The 21,170-nt window shown below is 40.5% G+C and overlaps 1 protein-coding gene across 1 annotated transcript in view; it reads right to left on the reverse strand.

Annotated features, from left to right (window-relative positions):
- Positions 1-21,170, reverse strand: part of ADAMTS3 (ADAM metallopeptidase with thrombospondin type 1 motif 3) — a gene marked incomplete at both ends in the record, with an annotated part of 249,908 nt that overhangs the window by 34,750 nt on the left and 193,988 nt on the right. The window contains 5 exons of the mRNA XM_080796379.1: positions 203-335; positions 976-1,119; positions 1,515-1,620; positions 2,380-2,536; positions 4,339-4,422. Coding sequence (XP_080652505.1) covers positions 203-335; positions 976-1,119; positions 1,515-1,620; positions 2,380-2,536; positions 4,339-4,422 — 624 coding nt within the window. The remainder of the gene's footprint in view (positions 1-202; positions 336-975; positions 1,120-1,514; positions 1,621-2,379; positions 2,537-4,338; positions 4,423-21,170) is intronic.

Genomic DNA, 21,170 nt, shown 5'->3' on the forward strand with positions numbered 1-21,170 from the left:
CCAATTCCCATCTAGTCGGCCACAAGGATTAAACAAGGTAATATATCTGAAGCTCTTAGCTTCAACACACAGTGACACATCAAACACAAAATCATTGATAGATACTCTTCTGCTTGAACCAGTGAGCCTACAAAGCTCACGGAGCAGAGCGAAGCAAATAGATTTCAAGATGCAAAATCTCAATAGACTGTGAGTGACATACCGCAGTGCACATTTTATAACCAACCCCAAAGTCAAAACGACATTGCTCATCCATAGAGTAATTGATTCCAGGAAGTTCTGGGAGTTTGGGCCAATCATGTTCGAAAGGGTCATCAAGGAGACAGTCATAGGAACTGTAAAAAGGAAAATATTTCATGTCATTAAGTGTTCTTTTTTTTTTTTTTTATCACATCCTAATGAAAACCTGTTCTTGGGTTACAGACTCCGGAGTTTCATCCAATCATACAGCAAGATCACAGAGTCATACCTTTTAAGGTTTCTGGTTTCACTTCCATTCAGAAAAAGACCCATCATCCTTATTCATCCCAAAAAAGAAGCCAAACATGACTCAGAATACAGCAGAATTGTGACAGCCTTATTCATGGCCCCCATGGGACCCCCGCGTGGTAGGATGGCACAGATCCCAGCCCCCATCCTACAGGGCACAGGTGGCACTCTCTCTGGGCGTCACATGACCGTCCTCTCTCTCCTAGTCCCCAACTCAAGTTTGACCACCAAAGATTCCATAAGGAACTTACTAAAAGGAGACCAGAGTTAAAAATCCTCTTAAATTCTAGGCTTATGGCTTAAAATACTGTGATTACATGATGCGACTGTTGTGCCAAAAAGCTCTGAGTCATAAGAAAATGTTTATCATGAGCGACAATTCTCATTCACTGGGAGTTTGGTTCAGGTCAAGGTCCTAAAAGTCAGTCTCATGCCTGTGTTCGGCTACGACACAAGCACACTGGGGACACGCAGAAGGGGACCTACTGGATGTATCTCTTCAGCTCTTGGCCGCTGCACCGGGACCAGTGGTAACGATGAAAGGCTGCCTGCACCAAGGGAGCCATGACACTCCCCATAGCGGTCTCGTCGCCGCACCTGTTGCCTTGTCCGTCGTGCTCCATTCCCAGCCTGCAACGCAAGTGAGACCTCACGGGTAAGAAACAGAAGGGCCGTGGATTTTGCTTGATTTCACTCTTGGAAATCAGTTCAGGCGACTGTGCGTTTTGTAAATTAATGTGGCTTTTGCGGAGGAGTCCCAGAGACTGTGAAATAGAGAACAAACGGACAGAAATGTCTTTCTTGTCCCGTCGCTATGAAAAGTGCGGGGGTGGGGGGTCTCCGCCAGCCAGAGTCACTTATTTGGTTTCAGCGCATGACCTCTTCCCTGTTTTCAGCCCCTCACGCTTGGCAAGGAATGAGAGTTGCATGCTGGCATGTACTCTGCCCAAAGTGTGAACAATACTGAGAGAAGCGGGAAAGAAAAGACCTTTTTTTTCGCTTTATAGCTGTCAACAGTGACTTACACATGGCCAGTCTCATGGGCTACTACAAAAGCAGATGAAAAACCATCCTCATGATTCAGGGTACAACTTCTCACTGGATGACACATGCCTGTGACTGGAGCATATCCTGTAGAGAATAACAATTACTTTTATTTTCATTTTATGAGAAAGCCCATTAAGAGCTACTACTGGACCTTTGCCTAGGGGGAAAAAAAAAAAAAAAGCTTTTCAGGAAACAGAGGCAGTATTATTTCGCTGCTAGCATTGTGCCACATTCTCTTGGGAAAGCCACACACAGGTAATGGTCTCTAAAAAGATTCACTGGGTCTGTGTTTTCTCCTTCCCTAAGGGAAGGAACTGCCTGGGGTTACCATTCTGCTCTGCCCACCAACAAAGCCCCGTCTTTCTGTTTTTAGTGAATGGTCCTTCCTATGATGGTACTGATAAAGGGAGCCAGAAATTCCATCAATGTCGAAAAGAAACTCATCAGTCTACTTTCTTCCAAAGTCTACATCAGAATTTATTAGATAAATGTAAGCTGACTTTGGAAGAAAGCTCTTGGGCAGCCATCATTTCTCATGGCGTCTCCGTTCCCTTTCCAAACGGTTAGTGGAAATCACATCGCATTGTACAGGATCCCCTCCACACCCCAAATGCACAGTCATTATTTTAAAGGCAAGTATAATTTATTATACCACTTAAGTGGCATTTACCATTGTGAATTCCACAGAAGTCATTGGAAGCAATAGAAAGAAAGTGTGTGCCTGGCTGATGCATGGTGGAAAATAATGGTAGGGAGCTGAACACTTGAACAGACTCCTTGATTTAGGATTATTTTTGGAAAGTCATGCCCTTAAGTTTTTCTTCTGCACGTTAACAGAAATACCTTGCATTCCAGCAGGTCCAAAGTCTTGCCTGGTTAAGAAAATTGCATGATCATGGTGTTCAGAGTGGTTCGGATCAGACTTTTGTTGTTGGCAAGCCCAGCGACACACGTTCTCCAAGCTTCTGGATGGGTTTCCCCTTTCTATGAGGCTGATGGACTAAGAGGAAACAGTGTGTTGAAGAAGTGCAATATTTCAATGAGGTTCGATACTATCCTTTAGGGCTTACACATATATCTATTCTTGTTTGGGAATTCTAAATGCCCAGGAAGGATATCTGAAGGATGATCAGTGGTACCTGTGTGACCGCACATTTATGGGAACACGTAATGCTGACATTTGCTGTCGTTGGGCAACTCAATGTTAATCATTGGGGTAAGAATCCTAGTAGTCCATTTCCTAATTCAGCTCAGATTTCTTAGTTTTATAGACATTAAGAACGGAAAAAAAAAAAAAAGAAAAGAAAGGAGGAAAGGATTCTGCTCTGACACTTTTATCCAGAGCTGTTAAAGCTCTTCAGTTAAAATTTTTATTTTTATTTGCCCAGAATTGATCAACAAAGGTGAAGAATATAAATTCTCCAATGAGCTGGCAAAGCTGGTCAAATCTTCATTTCGGGAAATGGCCCAATTACATGAACCTTACACTGAAAAAAGCAACTACCCTTTTCTTAACCTCAGAGCAATGAAGAGAGATGTACTCTTATCTGGCATTTACAAGGGACAGACCGACATTGCCTGGAATGTTGCTACTGCCACATTATGATCAGGAGTTCAAAGTTTAGAGGGAAAGGGGCCCATCCTTCAAAAACCATACTTTCCAGAGCAGTTCTGATTGAATAAGAAATTGAATTTGGAGCCCCACATTAGTACCTAGTTGGCTGACAGGCTGAGAGTTTTGTTACATTTCAGCAAATGTCATTATCGGTGTTTACATTCTGAATAAAATTAGCTTGGTTTATTATATGCTGATCACATACTTCTCTAAACAAATCATATAACAACCCACTGAAGGCTGTTAACATCTCCAGCTGGAGTCGACTTGTGTTTAGTGTTAGTGACACAAAGTAGGTCAGGCTTGGGGAATAAAGTAAAGATCAATGACACACTCTCATCAGAAAATGGTAAGTGGGTGTTACATACATAATGAAATGCAAACACATGGATTTTTTTCCTGTTTGCTAAAGGCATAATCTCCTTAGTATTTCATAATCAGGAGGATTAATTATGGGAGGGGGGCATGTAATTTTAAATATCAAGAAAATTGCCAAGTTAGGCACTTCCTCAAAGGAAGAAACCAAGGTCATCCATTTAATTATTTCCAAGGACAAGGACATATCTACTGCCATTTTAAAGCCAGCTGAAGTTAGTTACATTACATGAAATTCCTACCGTGTGCATTTTGACCTAACTTTTTGTTTTCAGAAGGAAGAGAGCTCTTCTAAGTGAATATCCACTGTATACTTCACTTTTCTTAAGTGGAATGATAAACATGTAAAATACTCTTTCTCACAAACCATGAGAGGGCAAGGATCTTTGCTCCTTTTCTTCACCGATATATTCAAAGCACCTAGAAAGCATCTGATCCATAGTAGGCACTCAGCAGAGATGTTTTGAAGGAATAAATGGTTCACGAGTTCGATGAGAATGGTAGACTGAGGAAATTCTCTTTCCTCACAATTATATCCATTTGTTTTCATTCATACGGTCATGCCTAGAGCCAGGATAACTTCCTGTGACTCCATTAGATAGATAAGCAAATGGTATCAGCACAAAAATCATTATCCACTCAGACTGGGAGTTGTGCATGCTTGTTGTGGCATTTTCTCCTCCTCACTTCTAACCAGCCAGGTCTGTATGAGACACCAGTGCGACATGTTAGCTATAGCCATAGAAACGTAGTCTTCTGTTTGCTAGCCTAGTCCTTCAGGTTCATAGTTCACATATTTAAAGGCATTTTACCTTTGCGTACCCCAGCATTATCATGCGCACCAGGACCACATTTATATGCACTCCGAGGGACTCATCGTGGTAAATTTCGTTCACCTGGAAACAAAGCAGATCATTGCAAAAAGAAGGGTGACACAATGATTTCATGAGATGTACAACATTTTAGGGCTCAGCCATGTGATGACAAGTGCTAGAGTGAAGTCACTTTTTTTTTTTTTTTTAATTTGGTTTAAGCTGAACTCTCTTACCTTTAGCTCTGAAACAATTCTCGGGTATGTGAATTACTGATTCTGTAAACCCCACCGTACCTTCAACAATGGAGAAGATACCTTAAAAGGGTTTCATTAACCTACTGTTGTGTTAGAAAGAGTCCAGGGTGCTATAACTCACATATAGCATTCATCGAAAGCAACCACGAGTGGGTGACTCAGACAAGGGTCTACTAGCTGAGCATAGTCACGGTCACGTAGAGGAAAACAGAAAGAGGCATTTGTCTGGTGCTCATGTCATCACAAGCCGCCCTACGTCCAGTTGGGAGAGCCTGTGGGAATGGAGTTGGTGTGCAGCAGCTGTCGTGGCTTATCTGCAGGCCAGTGAGTGGGTAGCCCTCCCCGGGCTCTAGCAGCGGGGCAGCTCGGTCGATGATTAGTTAGAAGTCCTATAGTGTTAGAAGTCCTTCCATATCTGAATTACTAAGGGGACCGTACGAGTGCACATTAAATGAATATCACGCTCGGGTATAGTTCAGAAAAGCTAAATTCAGTCACTCCCTGTTATTTAATTTTTTGAAGTCAGGCTGAAATTTCAAAAAGTCATTTGGTATACTTTAAAATCATAGATATTAGAACTGAAGCAACCTCAGAGGTCATAGTCCCCACAGATTTATACAGATGAGTGCACAGTCAGTGGTGGGCAGATAGGAATCTGAAGTGGCCCGTCGCTGTATCTTCTGATGAAGCTGGTGGAAAATCAGTGCGTGTGAAGGTTGCTTATTAAGGTGGCAAATGCTGGCAGGAATGGGAAAGGGGGCGCTATCTGACTAGATCACAAAAATTCTTAGCTATTCTCGGGGACAGGGACTGAACATTTGTCACAATAACAATACAGATGGAAAGCTAACTGTAGTTTGACTCGAGAACCAGAAGACCGTAGGCACAGCAAATGGAAACCCTACAGAGAAAAGAGAACCATAATCTCATAAAGAGAGACTTTAAAAAGAAACTTAACTTAGGAATGATAGAATGTCCTAAAAAGCTCCCACAAAATTCATGAGTCATAAAATTGCAAAGTACCACATTGACCAAGAAATGGGAGCAAGAAATCCCAACGGAACTATTTCAAGAATCTCATGGGACCGCAGAGAACACCTTAAAAAGTCACAGCCTGAAGTCCAGACTAAAGGCATACTTACTACATTTGTATGGAATAAAAGAGAGAACTGCAAAGACGGAGGTTAAATAAAAAAGGGGGGCAGACATGAGTAGATACTAAAGAAGACAAAGTATGGTTTGACAAGAGAAAATGTAGAATCCTCTTAAGTGGAAAAATGCATTCACACGCACACACATAGAGTTTACAAACACACGTATTCACAGAGGATGGCAAGACCCAATTTAATACCTGTTCGAGAGAAGCCAAGTTAAAAAAACAAAACAAAACACCTCTGTAATGTGCAGACAGGCAGCCCAGGAGGAAGCCATCCCTTTGGGAGGCCAGGGCATCCCTGAAGTATTGAATACATTTTATCTACAATGTCTTATAAAAGAGAAGTTGACAAATATGTATATATCCAGAGAAGAGCAAAAAGCAAGAAGCCTCGAAAATGTGTCACATAAAGAAGGGGAGACACAGTGGCCTAGAGCCTGACACCAATTTTCTCAGTTGACCTCTTGGTTCAAACCCTCATTGTTGTATGGTCTCCATCGTTCTTCGCCTCAGTCGGAGGGACATAGGGATACTACCAGACTGGGCTGGTGCGAGAATTAAAAGATTTAGCTCATGCAAACAGCTTGCCCAAAAAATTTATGAGTGAGAAGGGGAGTGGGACATTAGGGAATAGCAGAATAGAGCAAACAGAAAAGAAAAACCGAGCAAGAAGACTTACGAGCTACCATATGGAAAAGGGGTTCAATTTATTCCATGCGTCTCTAGGAAATAAACAAGAACCATTGGTTCCAACTGAGAAGGGTAAATTCTAGGCCAATATAAGAAAAGACTGAAAGCTGGACAAAAAAGCTGTGATTTCTTATGACCTTTTTGGTCACGGTCACATTCTCTTATCTTACTCCACACCTGCCTAATTGAAGACTGAATCTCCTTCCCCTTCTGGATTGATTATCTGATAAGAAATTCCTAACGTTGTAATTGCAATGCAAGCAAAAAGTCTGAAGCCAGGCATGTTACTAACACATTCATCCAGAGACTCAGGGACATTCCAAGAGACTTCTTGTAAGTCAGCTGTTCTGAATTAGCAACATGGCTGCACTCCCGCCTACTCAGCTTTATGTAAGCGAAATGTAAATGCATTCGATGCTAAAAAGAAGACTGAAAGCAATGCTAGTAAATACACAAAATAGGGGAATGATATAATTTTAAACTAAAGTAGTTAGGTTAAAAAAAAAAAAAAATTCTAGAGCAGAGATGACAGGAAGAGGGGAGACAGATCAGCAGTGACCACTATACTTGAAAAGGCAGGAGACACTTATATCAGAAAGTCTTTGACTCGCACATGGAGGAAAGGTGGCAACATTGACCAACAGCTTATGATAGCTGAGTTAGTATAATCTATAATCACCCTAAATCAGTAAATTCATCTGTACTCGGGAAATTTTAAAATCACTACAATATCAAAGAAGTTGAATGGACAAAATTTATGTTCCCCATGGTAATATTACATTATAAAATGATGGAGTAGAAGGCTACTTTTTTAAAAGTCAAAGTTACCATTCACCAGATGAAAAGTACTGTTTAACCAAAGTCACCATGATGCCAGGCTAGCAGATAGCAGGATATGCCAACAGAAACCAAATCAAAAATCAAGCAGGGAATCTCCTAGGTCAGCACACATTTGTGAAACTGTCATAGGACATGCATAAATTATTATGGGTAGAAATCACTAAAAATAAGGCAATAATATGTATATAGTACAGAAAATATTCCTTCAGTATGGCAAACCAACGCACATTAGATGTCAATGCAAAGCGCTGGATATCACTTATTATTTTGCTTTTCAAAGTTTAAAAAATACATTATTCACTTTAAAATGTACTTAGGAATTTGGTTACTTTTCATTTCGCTAGCCTTATTAATAATAGGATGCAATGTTTTTCTACTCAGAGGCCTACAGGATATGACGAGTTGAAGAAATACTCAGCACCATAGGATAAGATAGTCAAAGACCTGGATTCTGACCCAGCCATGCCAGAAAAATTGAGTGACCTTGGGCTGATCACTTCACCTCCCTGGGCCCTCTGTTTTCTCACTGGCCAATTATGGTTGGACTTGCTTTGTCTGCTTCAAAGGGTTGTTGTCCAGATCTAGCAAAATGCCCCACAACTGCCCTCAGAAAAACACAGAGAACTTAAGCAACCCTCCGTCATCCCAAACTGAAAGCATTCCGGATGTGTGTTCATAATCTACATGAATAGAACAAGACATTCAACTGCCTCCTTCTTAGTTTTCACCTAAAAGGGACTTGAAGACTCTCACACTTGAAATCTCAATCGAGTGAAAGATGTGATTTCAATGATATCTATAAAAAAGCTATGGGGAAAATCATTTTGATGCTTAAATTTTTTCAAAAATACGGCCTCAATGTGCAAAACTTTCTCCAGCAGATGGCAGTATGCACATTTTTGAGGGGGTAAAGGCAGCTTAATACACCTGGAGGTTATTTACTCACCAGTTGTTATGTCTGCCTTTCCCTATATTTGCACATAAATAAAATAACTTCCTTAAAATTAAATAAGAGTTTTAAAATATTCTAGTCTAAGGAAAACACTGAGTCATTTGACTCTTGAAAGCTAAGAAAAATATTGAAGACATCTTTATTTAGATTGTTTTTCAATGTCATCTACTAAAACATGAGAGGCACAGAGAAACTCCCAGAATCTGACTACAAATTGATCACAAATTTTAACAATCAATAAATTATATACAGAATGAACTAAAAACATATCATAGTGAATGAACCACTTGAATCTGTCAAGATGAACTAAAATAATATTTGTTAAGAAAGCATTTTTACAACTCTTTGCGACAAGGAAAGTGATTTTTTTCCCTAAGTAAAAACGACAACAACCAAAACCAACAGCTAACTTTATACAGAGCTTTCCAGATTCCAGACACTGCACTAAATACTTTATAATCATTCAAGTAATCCCTGCAGCAACTTCAGAGATGCCATCTCTGTTTTACATCTAAGGAGTCGAGGCCCAGAGAAGTCAAGTAACTTGCCCAAGGTCACACAGTTAATAGACACAGCAGAGGATGAAAACCTAGGCAGTGTGGCTCCAGAGCCAGTCGTGTGCACCATCTCGCTATACTCCCACAGACCCACAGACCACAGCACTGTCACTCTGCACAAAGCAGCTGGTTTTCGAATAACTGACAGTGGTTTGCTATCCCTGAATTTAAGAAATTGGTGTGTGAGTTTATTGAGAAAGAGGACTTAGCAACCTCACTTCCTCTCCTAATCTTCCTCATGCAAATTTTAAGGAAATGAGGAACTGGATTCTAAATTTACTCTAAATAAGGATTTCTTGACGATCAGTATGATGGTATTCTAAAAAATACTCGGAAGAAGAAAGACGCTAGGACAGATCACTGGAAAAACTGAATAAGAAATGAAAAGATAGGGCTGAAATTTACAACCAGTGTTTTGGGTATGTAAGGATAAATATTCTAAGAAGTCACATATTTGATACAACATAATGCAAACCTATGTAAGACCAAATATCCTTTTGCCGCGTGAGCCAATCTATTAGAATGCGTGTAGATCATCTGTGAGGGGTTCAGGGTTGAGCCCTGAGCTTTTATTAAATTACCTGAAAGAAGGGGTAAACAGAACATGAATTCAATTTTCAGATGACCTTAAATTAGAAGGAGTTGCCAATAATGTGAGGGGGGGGAAAGGTAAAATCAAGTCAAGTATTCCTTTCCTTGAAAGGAAAATTCCTTCCAGGTTTGTTCCCGGACAGGACAATTTCTCCCAGGACATTTCCCTGGCAGGACAGTCTGACCTGTTTTGTCTGACTAGCTGATGAACAGCTTCGTCTGGCTTCAACAAAGCAACACTCATTTTTCTTTTCGATGGGTGGACTAGGTCTTGAGAGACAGTACGGCTGAGTGGGAAGAGCACGGGCTCTGCAGCCAGACTACCTGGGTTTGATCTTGGCTATGTGACCTTGCGTGTGTTATTTGCCTCTGTGCTTCAGTATTCTCATCTGTGAAATGGGCTAATTATAGTACTGTCCTTACAGGATTGTTGAGAGGAATAAATGAGCTCGTATATGTGACTATATGCTTATATGCTTAATAGTGCTGACCCTTGCAAGTGTAAAATTGTTAGCCATAATGAAAACCATTATTCATATAGATGAAAATAAATGACACCCAAGTATGATTTTTAAAGAGAGAGAGACTTGGTTCGTGGGAGGCAAACATGTCTAGGTAATTTGGGCTGGACATAAAAGCGTTCTGAAATGAACAAGAAGAAACAGTGCTCTCTCCACAACTCATCTCTTACAGAGCTAAAAAGTTCCAAACATACCCCTACTTGGGTTCTCAGCCAATATTCTATATTCCTTTTACTCACGGTAGGTAGCTGACTTTTTTCTCTTTTCTCACCTCCAATCACAGGCTAATAATAACTACCTTTATTAATAGTTTTATCAAATATTTACTGAACAGTTACCACGTGCCCCATTGTCCTTGGGGCAGGAAACTGAACCACGACTGAGTTTGAGTCTCTGTTCTTACCATCACTATGTTCTAAAAGGTAAAATCTGTTACGTGCACAGACAAAAATCAATAAATTAAAAAAAAAAAAAAAGAAAAAGACAGGCAGACAAGGTCATACCAGATAGGAATACGTGCTCTGAAGAAAATAAAGCTGAGTGATGAGACAGGGGACCAGAGGGAGAGGAAGAAGCTACTTAAGACTTAGTTGTCAGAGCAGGGAGACCCAGGCTCAGGGGGGTATGGCCTCAGGAGGGTATGTCTGGAGAGCAAGTGCCAGAAACCCAACCCCCATTAGGGCGACAGTTCAACGCCCTGAAAAGGAGTCATCTTTATCACTATTTTAGAAAGAGACTGAGACCCACAGAAGTTATAGGATTTTTCCCCTCCCCCAAATTAGCACAACTAAAATTCAGATAAGTCTACGTGAGGCTGATTCCTGATCTTTTTTCACAGCTACCTTGCTTGCCTTTTTCTTTCTGTCCCAGGCAAGTGCTAAGCCTCTAGCTGCTTCTGCTCCAAAGGATCTCCTCCAGAAAATTAACTCTTCATTGCCTGTATTCAATCTCCCCTTTTCGTGGAGTTCCTTTTCCTCTTTAATTAACATTCTCAGTTCTCCCTCATCGTGAGAAAATCCCCCATCCACGGTGCTCAGCAGTACGTAATACTACTCAGCACCCTGTTCTCCAACGACACTATTGTGCTTCTTTAGTGATACCTGCTCCCTTTTCCCTGCCTGGCTCACATGTCCGTGTGCCTCAGAGTTTGGTTTTCAACCCTTGTCTCTTCTCTGTGCTCTCCCTGCAACGTTTCATTCGCTGCTGTTTCTTCAATCAATACCTGTAAGCTGATGAGCGCCAAATGCCGATGTCCATGACCCTGATTCATCTCTCTGATGCTCCAGAGCTATCTGTTCAACTCCAGCAGTGACAGAGCTACCTAGTGGAAATAGACCTATATATCTCAAAGTATACTTGTCTTCTCCCCAAGTCTGTTCTCTCGATATTCTAGTTGAAGACTAAACCATCCTCGATTCCCTCCTCTTCTGCCAACACCGCAGCCAATCTGTTACCCAGCCCTGTGGACATCTCTCAAGTCCATGGCTTTCGGTCCACTGCCAGCAGCTACTCTCTATCCTAAGTGAGCTGAACTGTCGCAATAACTTGTTAAAACTCTTGCAAATGTTTGCCTTTGGGTAATTTGGGCCATTTCGGTAGTTCTCCGGAGGGGTCGGATGGTTGTTTTCAATAAGCATGAGTCTGTCCTTTTATGTTAATTATGACTTTACCTCCTTTGAGCATCAAAGGGTGGACCATGAAGAGGCAATTCAGCTAAAAGGACTTAAAAACTCTTTCGGCCTTTAGTGAAAGCATACCAAAAGCCCAGGTAGACCTGATTCCCTTTCATCAAGAATGAGAATGATGATGCTCTCAACAAGCTAACAAGATTTTCTGTGTTTTAGGACCCTGGGGAAAAATAAAGACTGCTATAAATCTGAGAGGGATAAGGTTAGTCTGATATTTGTTGCATAAAAAAGGAAAAATGGATGAATGTCAGGAAGAAAATTTGGGGCTTCAGAAACAAAGGGGAAAAGGGTGCCTGGGTGGCTCAGGCCATTAAGGGCTCCCTGCTCAGCGGGGAGTCTGCTTCTCCCTCTGCCCCTCCCCCCTGCTTGTGCTCATGTGCTCGCTCTCTCTCAAAAATGAATAAAAATCTTTTTTTTTTTTTTTTTAAGAAACAAAAGGGAAGGGAAACAAAGACACTGAGATGCTTCAGTAAAAATCAAAGGGACGTCTGAGGCAGCAACATTGTGTGGTTGTCCTGTTGTTATGTTAATTTAACCTGAGATGTTCAGACTCTTCTAGAACTGTGGGTCCAGGGTATTATTCCAGGGAAGGTACGCATGTTCATATAAGGGATGGCCAAATGGACTTATGTTTACTCCAGTCTGTCTCCCTGACCTGTTATGGTCAATCCACATTGGGGAAATTAAGACAATTTGTTGAGGCTGCATGATGTAGTATAAACCACCAGGGGTTTGGAGCCAGATGGACTATGAGTTATTCCTTAACACATAGTTCTGGATACTATGTGTCTGTTCACAGCACAGCATCTAACAGCGTCTCTTCCTCTAGATCTTTCCAGTTCACTGAGATTCTCTTCATAAAGCACAGACTGATAAAGTCACTCATCATCATCTTCTTCTTCTTTTTTAAGATTTTATTTATTTGAGAGAGAGTGAGCACAGCAGAGGGAGAGGGAGTAGCACGCTCCCCGCTGAGCAGGGAGCCCGACGTGGGACCCAATCCCCAGACCCTGGGATCGTGACCTGAGACAAAGCCAGATGCTTAATTGACTGAGCCACCCAGGAGCCCAAAGTCTCTCATCTCTAAAACTTGACTCTTCATTAGCAAAGTGAAATTCAAATATCTTAGAATGGCACGAACATTTTTATAAAGTTAACTCCAGCTTCCCTGTACAGCCTCATTTTCTGTCATCTCAATACCCTTCAATTTCACCTACATACAAGCCTCCATCGGCTCCAAAGACACTGTGTCTGTCCCCCATCTTCCAAGAGCCGTCTTCCCCTTTTCTAGCAGGGAAATGCCAATTCATTCGCTAAAGTCCAACTCAAATGGCATCTCCTCTGTGAACACTCCATCTGCCGCCGGCGTTATTTGCCAAACCATCCCTTTATTTTCAGTTCAAGTTTACATAGTAATCTGTAATAAAATCATTCTAAGAAATTATCACATTTTATTATTATTTGTTGATTTCACCTGCCTGCTAGAACTAGCTTCTTGGGAAAAGGAGCTACATTTTATTAAGTTTTGTCTCCCTAGAAGCAAACAGGATTTGGCCTATGGGAAGGTAAGTCTGTTGGGTGAATCAGTGTCTAGAGGATTGATGTCAGTTCTAATGGAAGAAATGGATTAAAGATAATGACCCACCATAGACAACTGCTTCATGATTTGCCTACGTTACTGAACATGTATATTCCCCAGATAAATCTGCCCTGCACTCCTGTTCAATGTTTTATGAATCATTAGTTGAGAAATCAAAAGCAGTGTAGAGACCTCATCATCATTAATTAACCAGTAGCCACATGTATCTGCTAATGCTTGGAGAGTCATTATTAATACTTTGTTAGGACCAGAGTACTTACATGGAGTATATGTTTTGTTTTAAAAATATTAGGTAGGGAAGCCGGCCATGCTCACATAACACAACTGTGTTATTATTTCGCTGCACCTAAGTAGCCAATTTCAGTATAAAAAATAATTAGAGTTCTCCTTAATTATTAATGATTATTTGGAAGTATGATTATTTCTCATACTGGGAGGCACCTTTTAAATAAATTATTTTCTTTTCACTTGATAAATCCTGATAATACAACATGGACTCAGTTCTCTGCAGAACGCTGAAAATATTAATAGGCACAACAGACCCAGATCACTTCATAGATCTTAGTATATGACAACGATACCTGCCACAGACAGTAAAGTGTTGATGACAGGGACCATCTGGCACAGTGAAAACAACACACCCTCCTAAAAACAGAATCTGCTTCATCGCCCTATTACAGAGAATCTTTAACAAGATTGCTAGTTGATTTGATTCAATCAGGCAAGTAACTGAATTCTCATTTCAGTGACTTGAATGGTATTTTAACAAGACACAGAAACAGGTAAAGAAAAGACATCAGGGTTTGATCCGGCAAGGGATACACAAAATGCAGTAAAGCGTGGGAGGCAGCAGAGCGCTGGGCTTCGAAGGCAGAGCGATCTATCTGGGCTCAAGCTCTGGCCACGACACCTGTTAGCTGGAAGACTCTGGGAAAGCCACCTAACCTCTCTAAATCTCGATCTCCTCATTGGTAAACTAGGAGTAAAAGTGAACATATTTCAGGGTTGAAGAACGCTATATAATTCAGGTAAAATATTTAGCACAGAACCAGGCACAGAGCAAAGGCTAAAATGTCACTTGGTATAAGTTTTCATGCTTAATGACATGAAATCATTCTTTAGAACCTACACGTGAACTAGATGATTTCAAACACCGTCAGAGATTTCATCACTAACCCTGATTCCATACAATCTGTTTTGGTTTTTTTTTCCGTAGAACACCCCATCTATATAAGTGGCACCATCATCATCCAGTAGTGTTCAAGCCAGAAAATTGTAAGTCATCCCGTCCCTCAGCCCCCATCTGATCCATTGCAAAATCCTTTTGATTCCATCATAAACACTTCCTTGTTACAGCAATCGCCATGGTCCAATAAGCCATCATCTCCTGTCTGCACATCTACAACTGATATCCAATTGGTCTGCCTTCATTCTGAACCTCTCCAACCTACTCTTTATGACACAGCAAGAGGCCTTCAATGGCTTTCCCTTAATTTACTTAAAACTGAATAAAGTATCCCCCCCCAAAAGGTGCTAACCTTTTTCTTTAAGCTCTGCCCAACTCCTCGCGTGTTAGACTCAAACCACAGCGGCTTTGTTTGGCAGCTACGATGCAGGTCATTGCTCAGTGGCTGGTTCTCCACTTTACTTCAAGTCGCAGTTTAATCATCACTTCTCGGTCCAAGTCCTTCTTTACCATTGTGGCTGTGTAAAATCCCTGTCATGCACTTGATCTGTTATTTCTTTTCCAAGAAAACTGCTGGTTCCGTGCATTTCTCTTAGCATAACCCATGGTGCTTTATTTGATTTGCCCACCAGTCTGTAATCTTAGAATGGGCGGGAAATAAATCTTCACCTCCATATATACCTGGTATATGGCATTAAAATATATTAAAACAATGAATCAATTAAAATTTTGTGGCATGTTTACTCTGTGTCAGGCACTGTTTTGTTTTGTTTTTGTTTTTTTAAATTTTCAGTGTTCCAAGATTCATTGTTTATACGCAATACCCAATGCTCCATGCAATACAAGGCACCGTTCTGTTTCGTTGGGAAATTTTTTCTTAAAGACTTTATTTGGGGCGCCTGGGTGGCTCAGTGGGTTAAGCCTTTGCCTTTGGCTCAGGTCATGAGCTCAAGGTCCTGGGATCGAGCCCCACATCGGGCTCTCTGCTCATCAGGGAGCCTGCTTCCCCCTCTCTCTCTGCCTGCCTCTCTGCCTGCTTGGAATCTCTGTCTGTCAAATAAATAAATAAAATTAAAAAAAAAAGACTTTATTCATCTGAGAGAGAGCGAGTGCGCACAAGCAGGGGGAGAGGCAGGCAGAGGGACAGGGAGAAGCAGGGTCTCTGCTGAGCAAGGAGTCCAATGAGGGGCTCGATTCCAGGACCCTGGGATCATGACCTGAGCTTAACTGACTGAACCACCCAGGGGATCCCTTGTTGGGACTTTTTGTGTGTTTCTTTAGACTTTAGTTTTTAGAGTCATTTCAGTTTTAAAGAAAAATTTGCCGGCAAGCACAGAGAGTTCCCATATACCTTCTACCCCCTCATATATTAAGATTACACCTTGCATTAGGGTGGTACATGCCTTGCAATTGATGAATCGGTACTGACACATTCTTATCCACTAAAGTCCACAGTTTGCACAGTAGGGTTCACTCCTTGTGTTCCAAAGTTCAATGAGTTCGGACAAAAACCTAATGTCTTTATACACCACTTTCATTTCCATGCAAATGTCCTGTGCTCCACTTCTTCATTTCTCTCTCCCTCTCCCTGAACCCCCTCCTGTTTTCCTCGTCTGAGGTGTCAGACACTGTTTTTGATGTTGTAAACATGAAACTTAATAATGTACAGCAACTGCGTGAAAGGTGAAATATGGTAAACACTAGTTAGGCATTGTAGTGACTGAAAGACACTCTAGTATCCAAAAGGATTAGAGTAGGGCGCTTGGGTGGCTCAGTGGGTTAAAGCCTCCGCTTTCGGCTCAGGTCATGATCCCAGGGTTCTGGGATCGAGCCCCACATTGGGCTCTCTGCTCCGCACAGAGCCTGCTTCCTCCTCTCTCTCTCTCTGCCTCTCTTGCCTACTTGTAATCTCTGTCTGTCAAATAAATAAATAAATAAAACCTTTAAAAAAAAAAAAAAAGGATTAGAGTAGATGGGATACATATCTTTTATGTCTTTTTAATTGCCATTCACTTAATAATTTGGTAAAAGTTTAGCCAATTCTAATGAAAAAATAAAATGACATGATTTTACAGAACCAGCTTGCCCTTCTTTCAAATCAAACTAACACTTAGAGGAATTGTTTTCATTTCATCACCTTTACAACCTCTGTGCTTCCTGGTCTTAACCTGCCAAGAACATCTCTGTGTTCTCCCAATGTCTTAAACATGACAAATACCCATCCATTGTTGGTTCAATAACTGGTTTTTAAAACAGAACTGAACCAAGAAGAGAAACCCTCACTGAGGAGTTGTAGAATTGCTATCTATCTTGATTTTCTTATTTTGCACTGATTTCCTTCATGCAACCTATGTATAGCCAAACTCAAACAGGAGCATTGAATGTTCCAATCTCCTCTCTGCCTGGAATTCCCCACCATCCACCTCCGAAGATCTAACTTCTACGTACCATTCAAGGCTAAGTCCATGTGTACATCTTCCTCATATCCTTCCTCATTCCCATACTTCAAAGACATCTCTAATACTCTTCCCCTAGAGCACCGGATCTATACTTCCTTTCAGTTAATTAGTATTTTCTAGGTTTCATTTACATATTCATAAACCTAACTTCTCGTGAAGTGCATCCTCAAGGGGAAAAACATCTCTGTAATAAAAGTTTTCTGGCTTGAATAATGGGGTGTTAAGACAGTGAAGGACAAACAGGCAACACCAAATTTCTTTGCTAGAATCTCTGAAGGTACCTCAAAGAGAACTACACTGAAACAGAAAGGTAATTTTAAGTAAAATCTCATCAAACTTGTCATATGTAAGTTATACTTTAATAAAAGTTGATATATAAGAGTAATGTTTTATGGTATTTCAATACTGACTTTATTTACTATTAAATCACATATTCATTGTGTATTTTTCTCATGTGTGGTTAGCAAAAATACATAAGCCATTCCTTTTGACTACTTATCTCTATCCATAACTGGACACCCAAAATATCATTTTATATTACAATCTTTAAAGGTTACAAGCAAAATAAATGAAACAAAGGAGAACATAAAATCAGGGGTTCTTTTATGATATTTATTCTTATTTTTTACTTCATTCTGAAATAATTTTAGACTCACAAAAAAAGAACAAAAATAATATAAAGTATTCCTATATACCCAACCTTCTCCAAATTTAACATTTTGCATAACAGATTAATGAAACCAAGTGCTGGTTCTTTGAAGAAGTTAATAAAATTGATAAGCCTCCAGCCAGACTTATCAAAAAAGAGAGAGACAGAGAGAGAAAGGACTCAAATAAATAAAATCTCGAATGAGAGAGAAGAAATAACAACCAACACCACAGAAATACAATTTTAAGAGAATATTTGTAAAGAGCTATATGCCAGCAAACTAGACAACTTGGAAGAAATGGAAAAATTCCTACGAACGTATAAGCTACCAAAACTGAAACGGGGGGGGGGTGGTGCCTGGGTGACTCAGTGGGTTAAAGCCTCTGCGTTCAGCTCGGGTCATGATCCCAGGGTCCTGGGATCGAGCCCCGCATCGGGCTCTCTGCTCAGCGGGGAGCCTGCTTCCTCCTCTCTCTCTGCCTGCCTGTCTGCCTACTTGTGATCTCTGTCTGTCAAATAAATAAATAAAATCTTTTAAAAAACCCAAAAACCGAAATAGGAAGAAAGAGAAAATTTGAATAGACAGATAACCAGCAAAGAAATTGAATCAGTTATCATAAAAACTAATAAACAAAAGTCCAGGGCCAGACAGCTTCACAGGTAAATCTTACCAGACATTTAAGGAAGAGTTCATGCCTATTCTCCTCAATCTATTTCAAAAAATAGTAAATGGGGGAAGACTTTCCAAATCAGTCTGTGACACCAGCACTACACTGATACCAAAACCAGATAAAGACTCTACACAAGGGCGCCTGGGTGGCTCAGTCAGTTAAGTGACTGCCTTCAGCTCGGGTCCTGATCCTGAAGTCCCGGGATCAAGTCCCACATCGGGCTCCCTGCTCAGCATGGAGTCTGCTTCTCCCGCTGACCTCTCTCCTCTTGTGCTCTCTCTCTCTCTCTAATAAATAAATAAAATCTTAAAAAAAAAAAAAAAAGGACTACTGAAAAAGAGAACTACAGGTCAGTATCTCTGATGGATATGGACACAAAAATTCTCAATAAAATACTAGCAAACTGAATCCAACAATACATTAACAAAAATCATTCACTGCAATCAAGTGGGTTTCATTCCTGGGTTGCCAGGGAGGTGCAATCCATCAACATGACACATTGTATCAATAAGATGAAACACAAGAACCATATGATCATTTCAGTAGATGTAGCAAAACCATTTGACAAGGCACAACATCAATTCATGACTTATAAAAACCAACCAACCAACCAACAAAAACCTCAACTAAGTAGGTTTAGAGGAAATACACCTCAACATCATGAAGGCCATCTATGAAAAACCCACAACTAATATCATCCTGGGTGGGGAAAACAGAGCTCTTCCTCTGTGGTCAGGAGCCAGGCAGGAAAGTCCACATTCACCGCTGCTATTTACTACAGGACCAGAAGTCCCAGCCTCAGGAAGAAGTCAAACTGTCACTATTGGCAGATGACATCATACTATACATAGAAAACCCAGAAGACTCCACCAAAAAACTGCTGGAACTGACACACACATTCAGCCAAGCTGCAGGACACGAAATCAACATACAGAAACCTGTTGCATTTTTATATACCAATAATGAAGCAGCAGAAAGAGAAATTAAGGATTTAATTCCATTTACAATTTCAGCAAATACAAAAAGATACCTAGGAATGAACCTAACCGAAGAGGCTGAAGACCTATACTCTGAAAACTATAAAATACTAAGGAAAAAATTGAAGATGACACAAAGAAACGGAAAGACATTCCATGCTCAGGGATCAGAACAACAAATATCGTTAAAATATCTATGCTACCCAGAGCAATGTACACATTTGATGCAATCCCTATCAAAAGACCAATAGCAGTTTTTCACAGAGCTAGAACAAACAATCCTAAAATCTGTATGGAACCACCAAAGATCCTGAATAGCCAATCTTGAAAAAGAAAAGCAAAGCTGGAGGCATCACAATTTTGTACTTCAAGTTATAGTACAAAGTTGTAGTGATCAAAACAGTCTGGTACTGGCACAGAATCAGACACACAGATCAACAGAATAGAAAGGGTCCTAAAGCCCATTAGGTAGAAATTAGTAAGTCAAAGACTTTTTTTTTTAAAAACTATATTCAGATCAAGAAAAAGTTGTTACCTGCCTAGAATACTCAGAGTTCAGGAAAGCAAGCTTCACGGTTATTCACATGATAACAGATTTCTGGCAATAGGGTTTGAATATAAAATATAAAGAAAAACCGTTGGAGAAATTTCCCGCATAGTCCAATTACTTATATTTTTCACTCTAAGAAATTTCATTTCTATTTCTTAGATTTCTTCCCAATCTCTCCTCTCAATTTTTTCCTTTTATTGTTCTACTAGTGATTTTCAACTAGGGGTGTTCATCCAAATTAACCCATTATGTTTAGAAAACACTAACTCTTGGGCCTATATCCCAAACACTCCTGATCCAGGAGCTCTTTTTTTGACTCAGAACTTTTGCAATTAATGTTCCATTAGACTGGATCATTCTTTCCCCAGCTGTTTGCCTGGGTCTCTTGCTCACGTACTTCCTGCGTCTCTGTCCACATAATGTCCTTGTTCTTCCTAACCCCGTACCCTAAACACCCCCCACACTGCCTCATCTCTCCTTGACAACATCTCTTTACTCTTCTTTATTTTTCTTCTCAATAGTTATTACTACCTAAACTTACCTATTTATTTCTCCTTTGACTATTACCTGTCTCCTCTTTCAAGCTCCAAGAAGGCAGAGAATTTTCTATTCCGTTCTTTGGGAAAATTTCTAAGCCTACAATGGCCTTGTACACAGTAGGCAATGGATGACTATGTGTATAATGAGACATGCCCCGTTGCGGAGAACCACTTTCCCGGCAAGTCAGCCATGCTACAAAATAGCAAACCTAAAATTTCTTAACATAACAAGATATGATATGAGATCCTAAGACAGGCTTAACACATATCACGTACATCTTATTTGAGGCATAAAAGGCTTGCCAAGAATCTAGTCATTAGTCACACTGTTTTAGAATATATTCAGATCTGTTTATCTCTTCTTTATAGATGAGACTTGGATAAATTTCAAGATCTACAAAAAAGAAGGAGTTAAAAATAAAAGGAGGTGGAAGGCAGCTGGCTATTCCCTCCTTCACAGACTGAGAGAACCCAGGGGGGTGGGTCGAGGATACCCACCCTCCCTCTCAGAAAGTTAAGCAAAATCACCTCGGGGCCTGTTCAGACTCGCTCACTTGACCTTAAACTTCCGAGAGAAGTGCTAATTTCGTGAGCTGCCTTTCCTCTGTCCAAACTCCCAGATTCACACAGCATATCACTTCAGAACTTTACCAAACTCATATACACAACCATAACTATCATTGGGCAATATGGTGCTGGAATGGATGAAATACATTTGGTCAAAAAGGTGGCCAATTCACACAGCTAATTTAAAATAGCAGATAAATGAGGGGAGGTATGGGGGGATGGGCAAAATAGGTGAAGGGGATTGAGAGGGACAAACCCTTAGTTATAAAACAAGTAAGTCACAAGATGGACAGCATAGGGAAAAAGTAAATAAAGTAGCAGATAAATTTAAAAAATGTTTAACATAGGGCACCTGGGTGGCTCAGTCTATTAAATGTCTGCC

The sequence above is a fragment of the Martes martes genome (assembly GCF_963455335.1).
Source record: "Martes martes genome assembly, chromosome: 2".
NCBI classification, from domain to species: Eukaryota; Metazoa; Chordata; class Mammalia; order Carnivora; family Mustelidae; genus Martes; species Martes martes.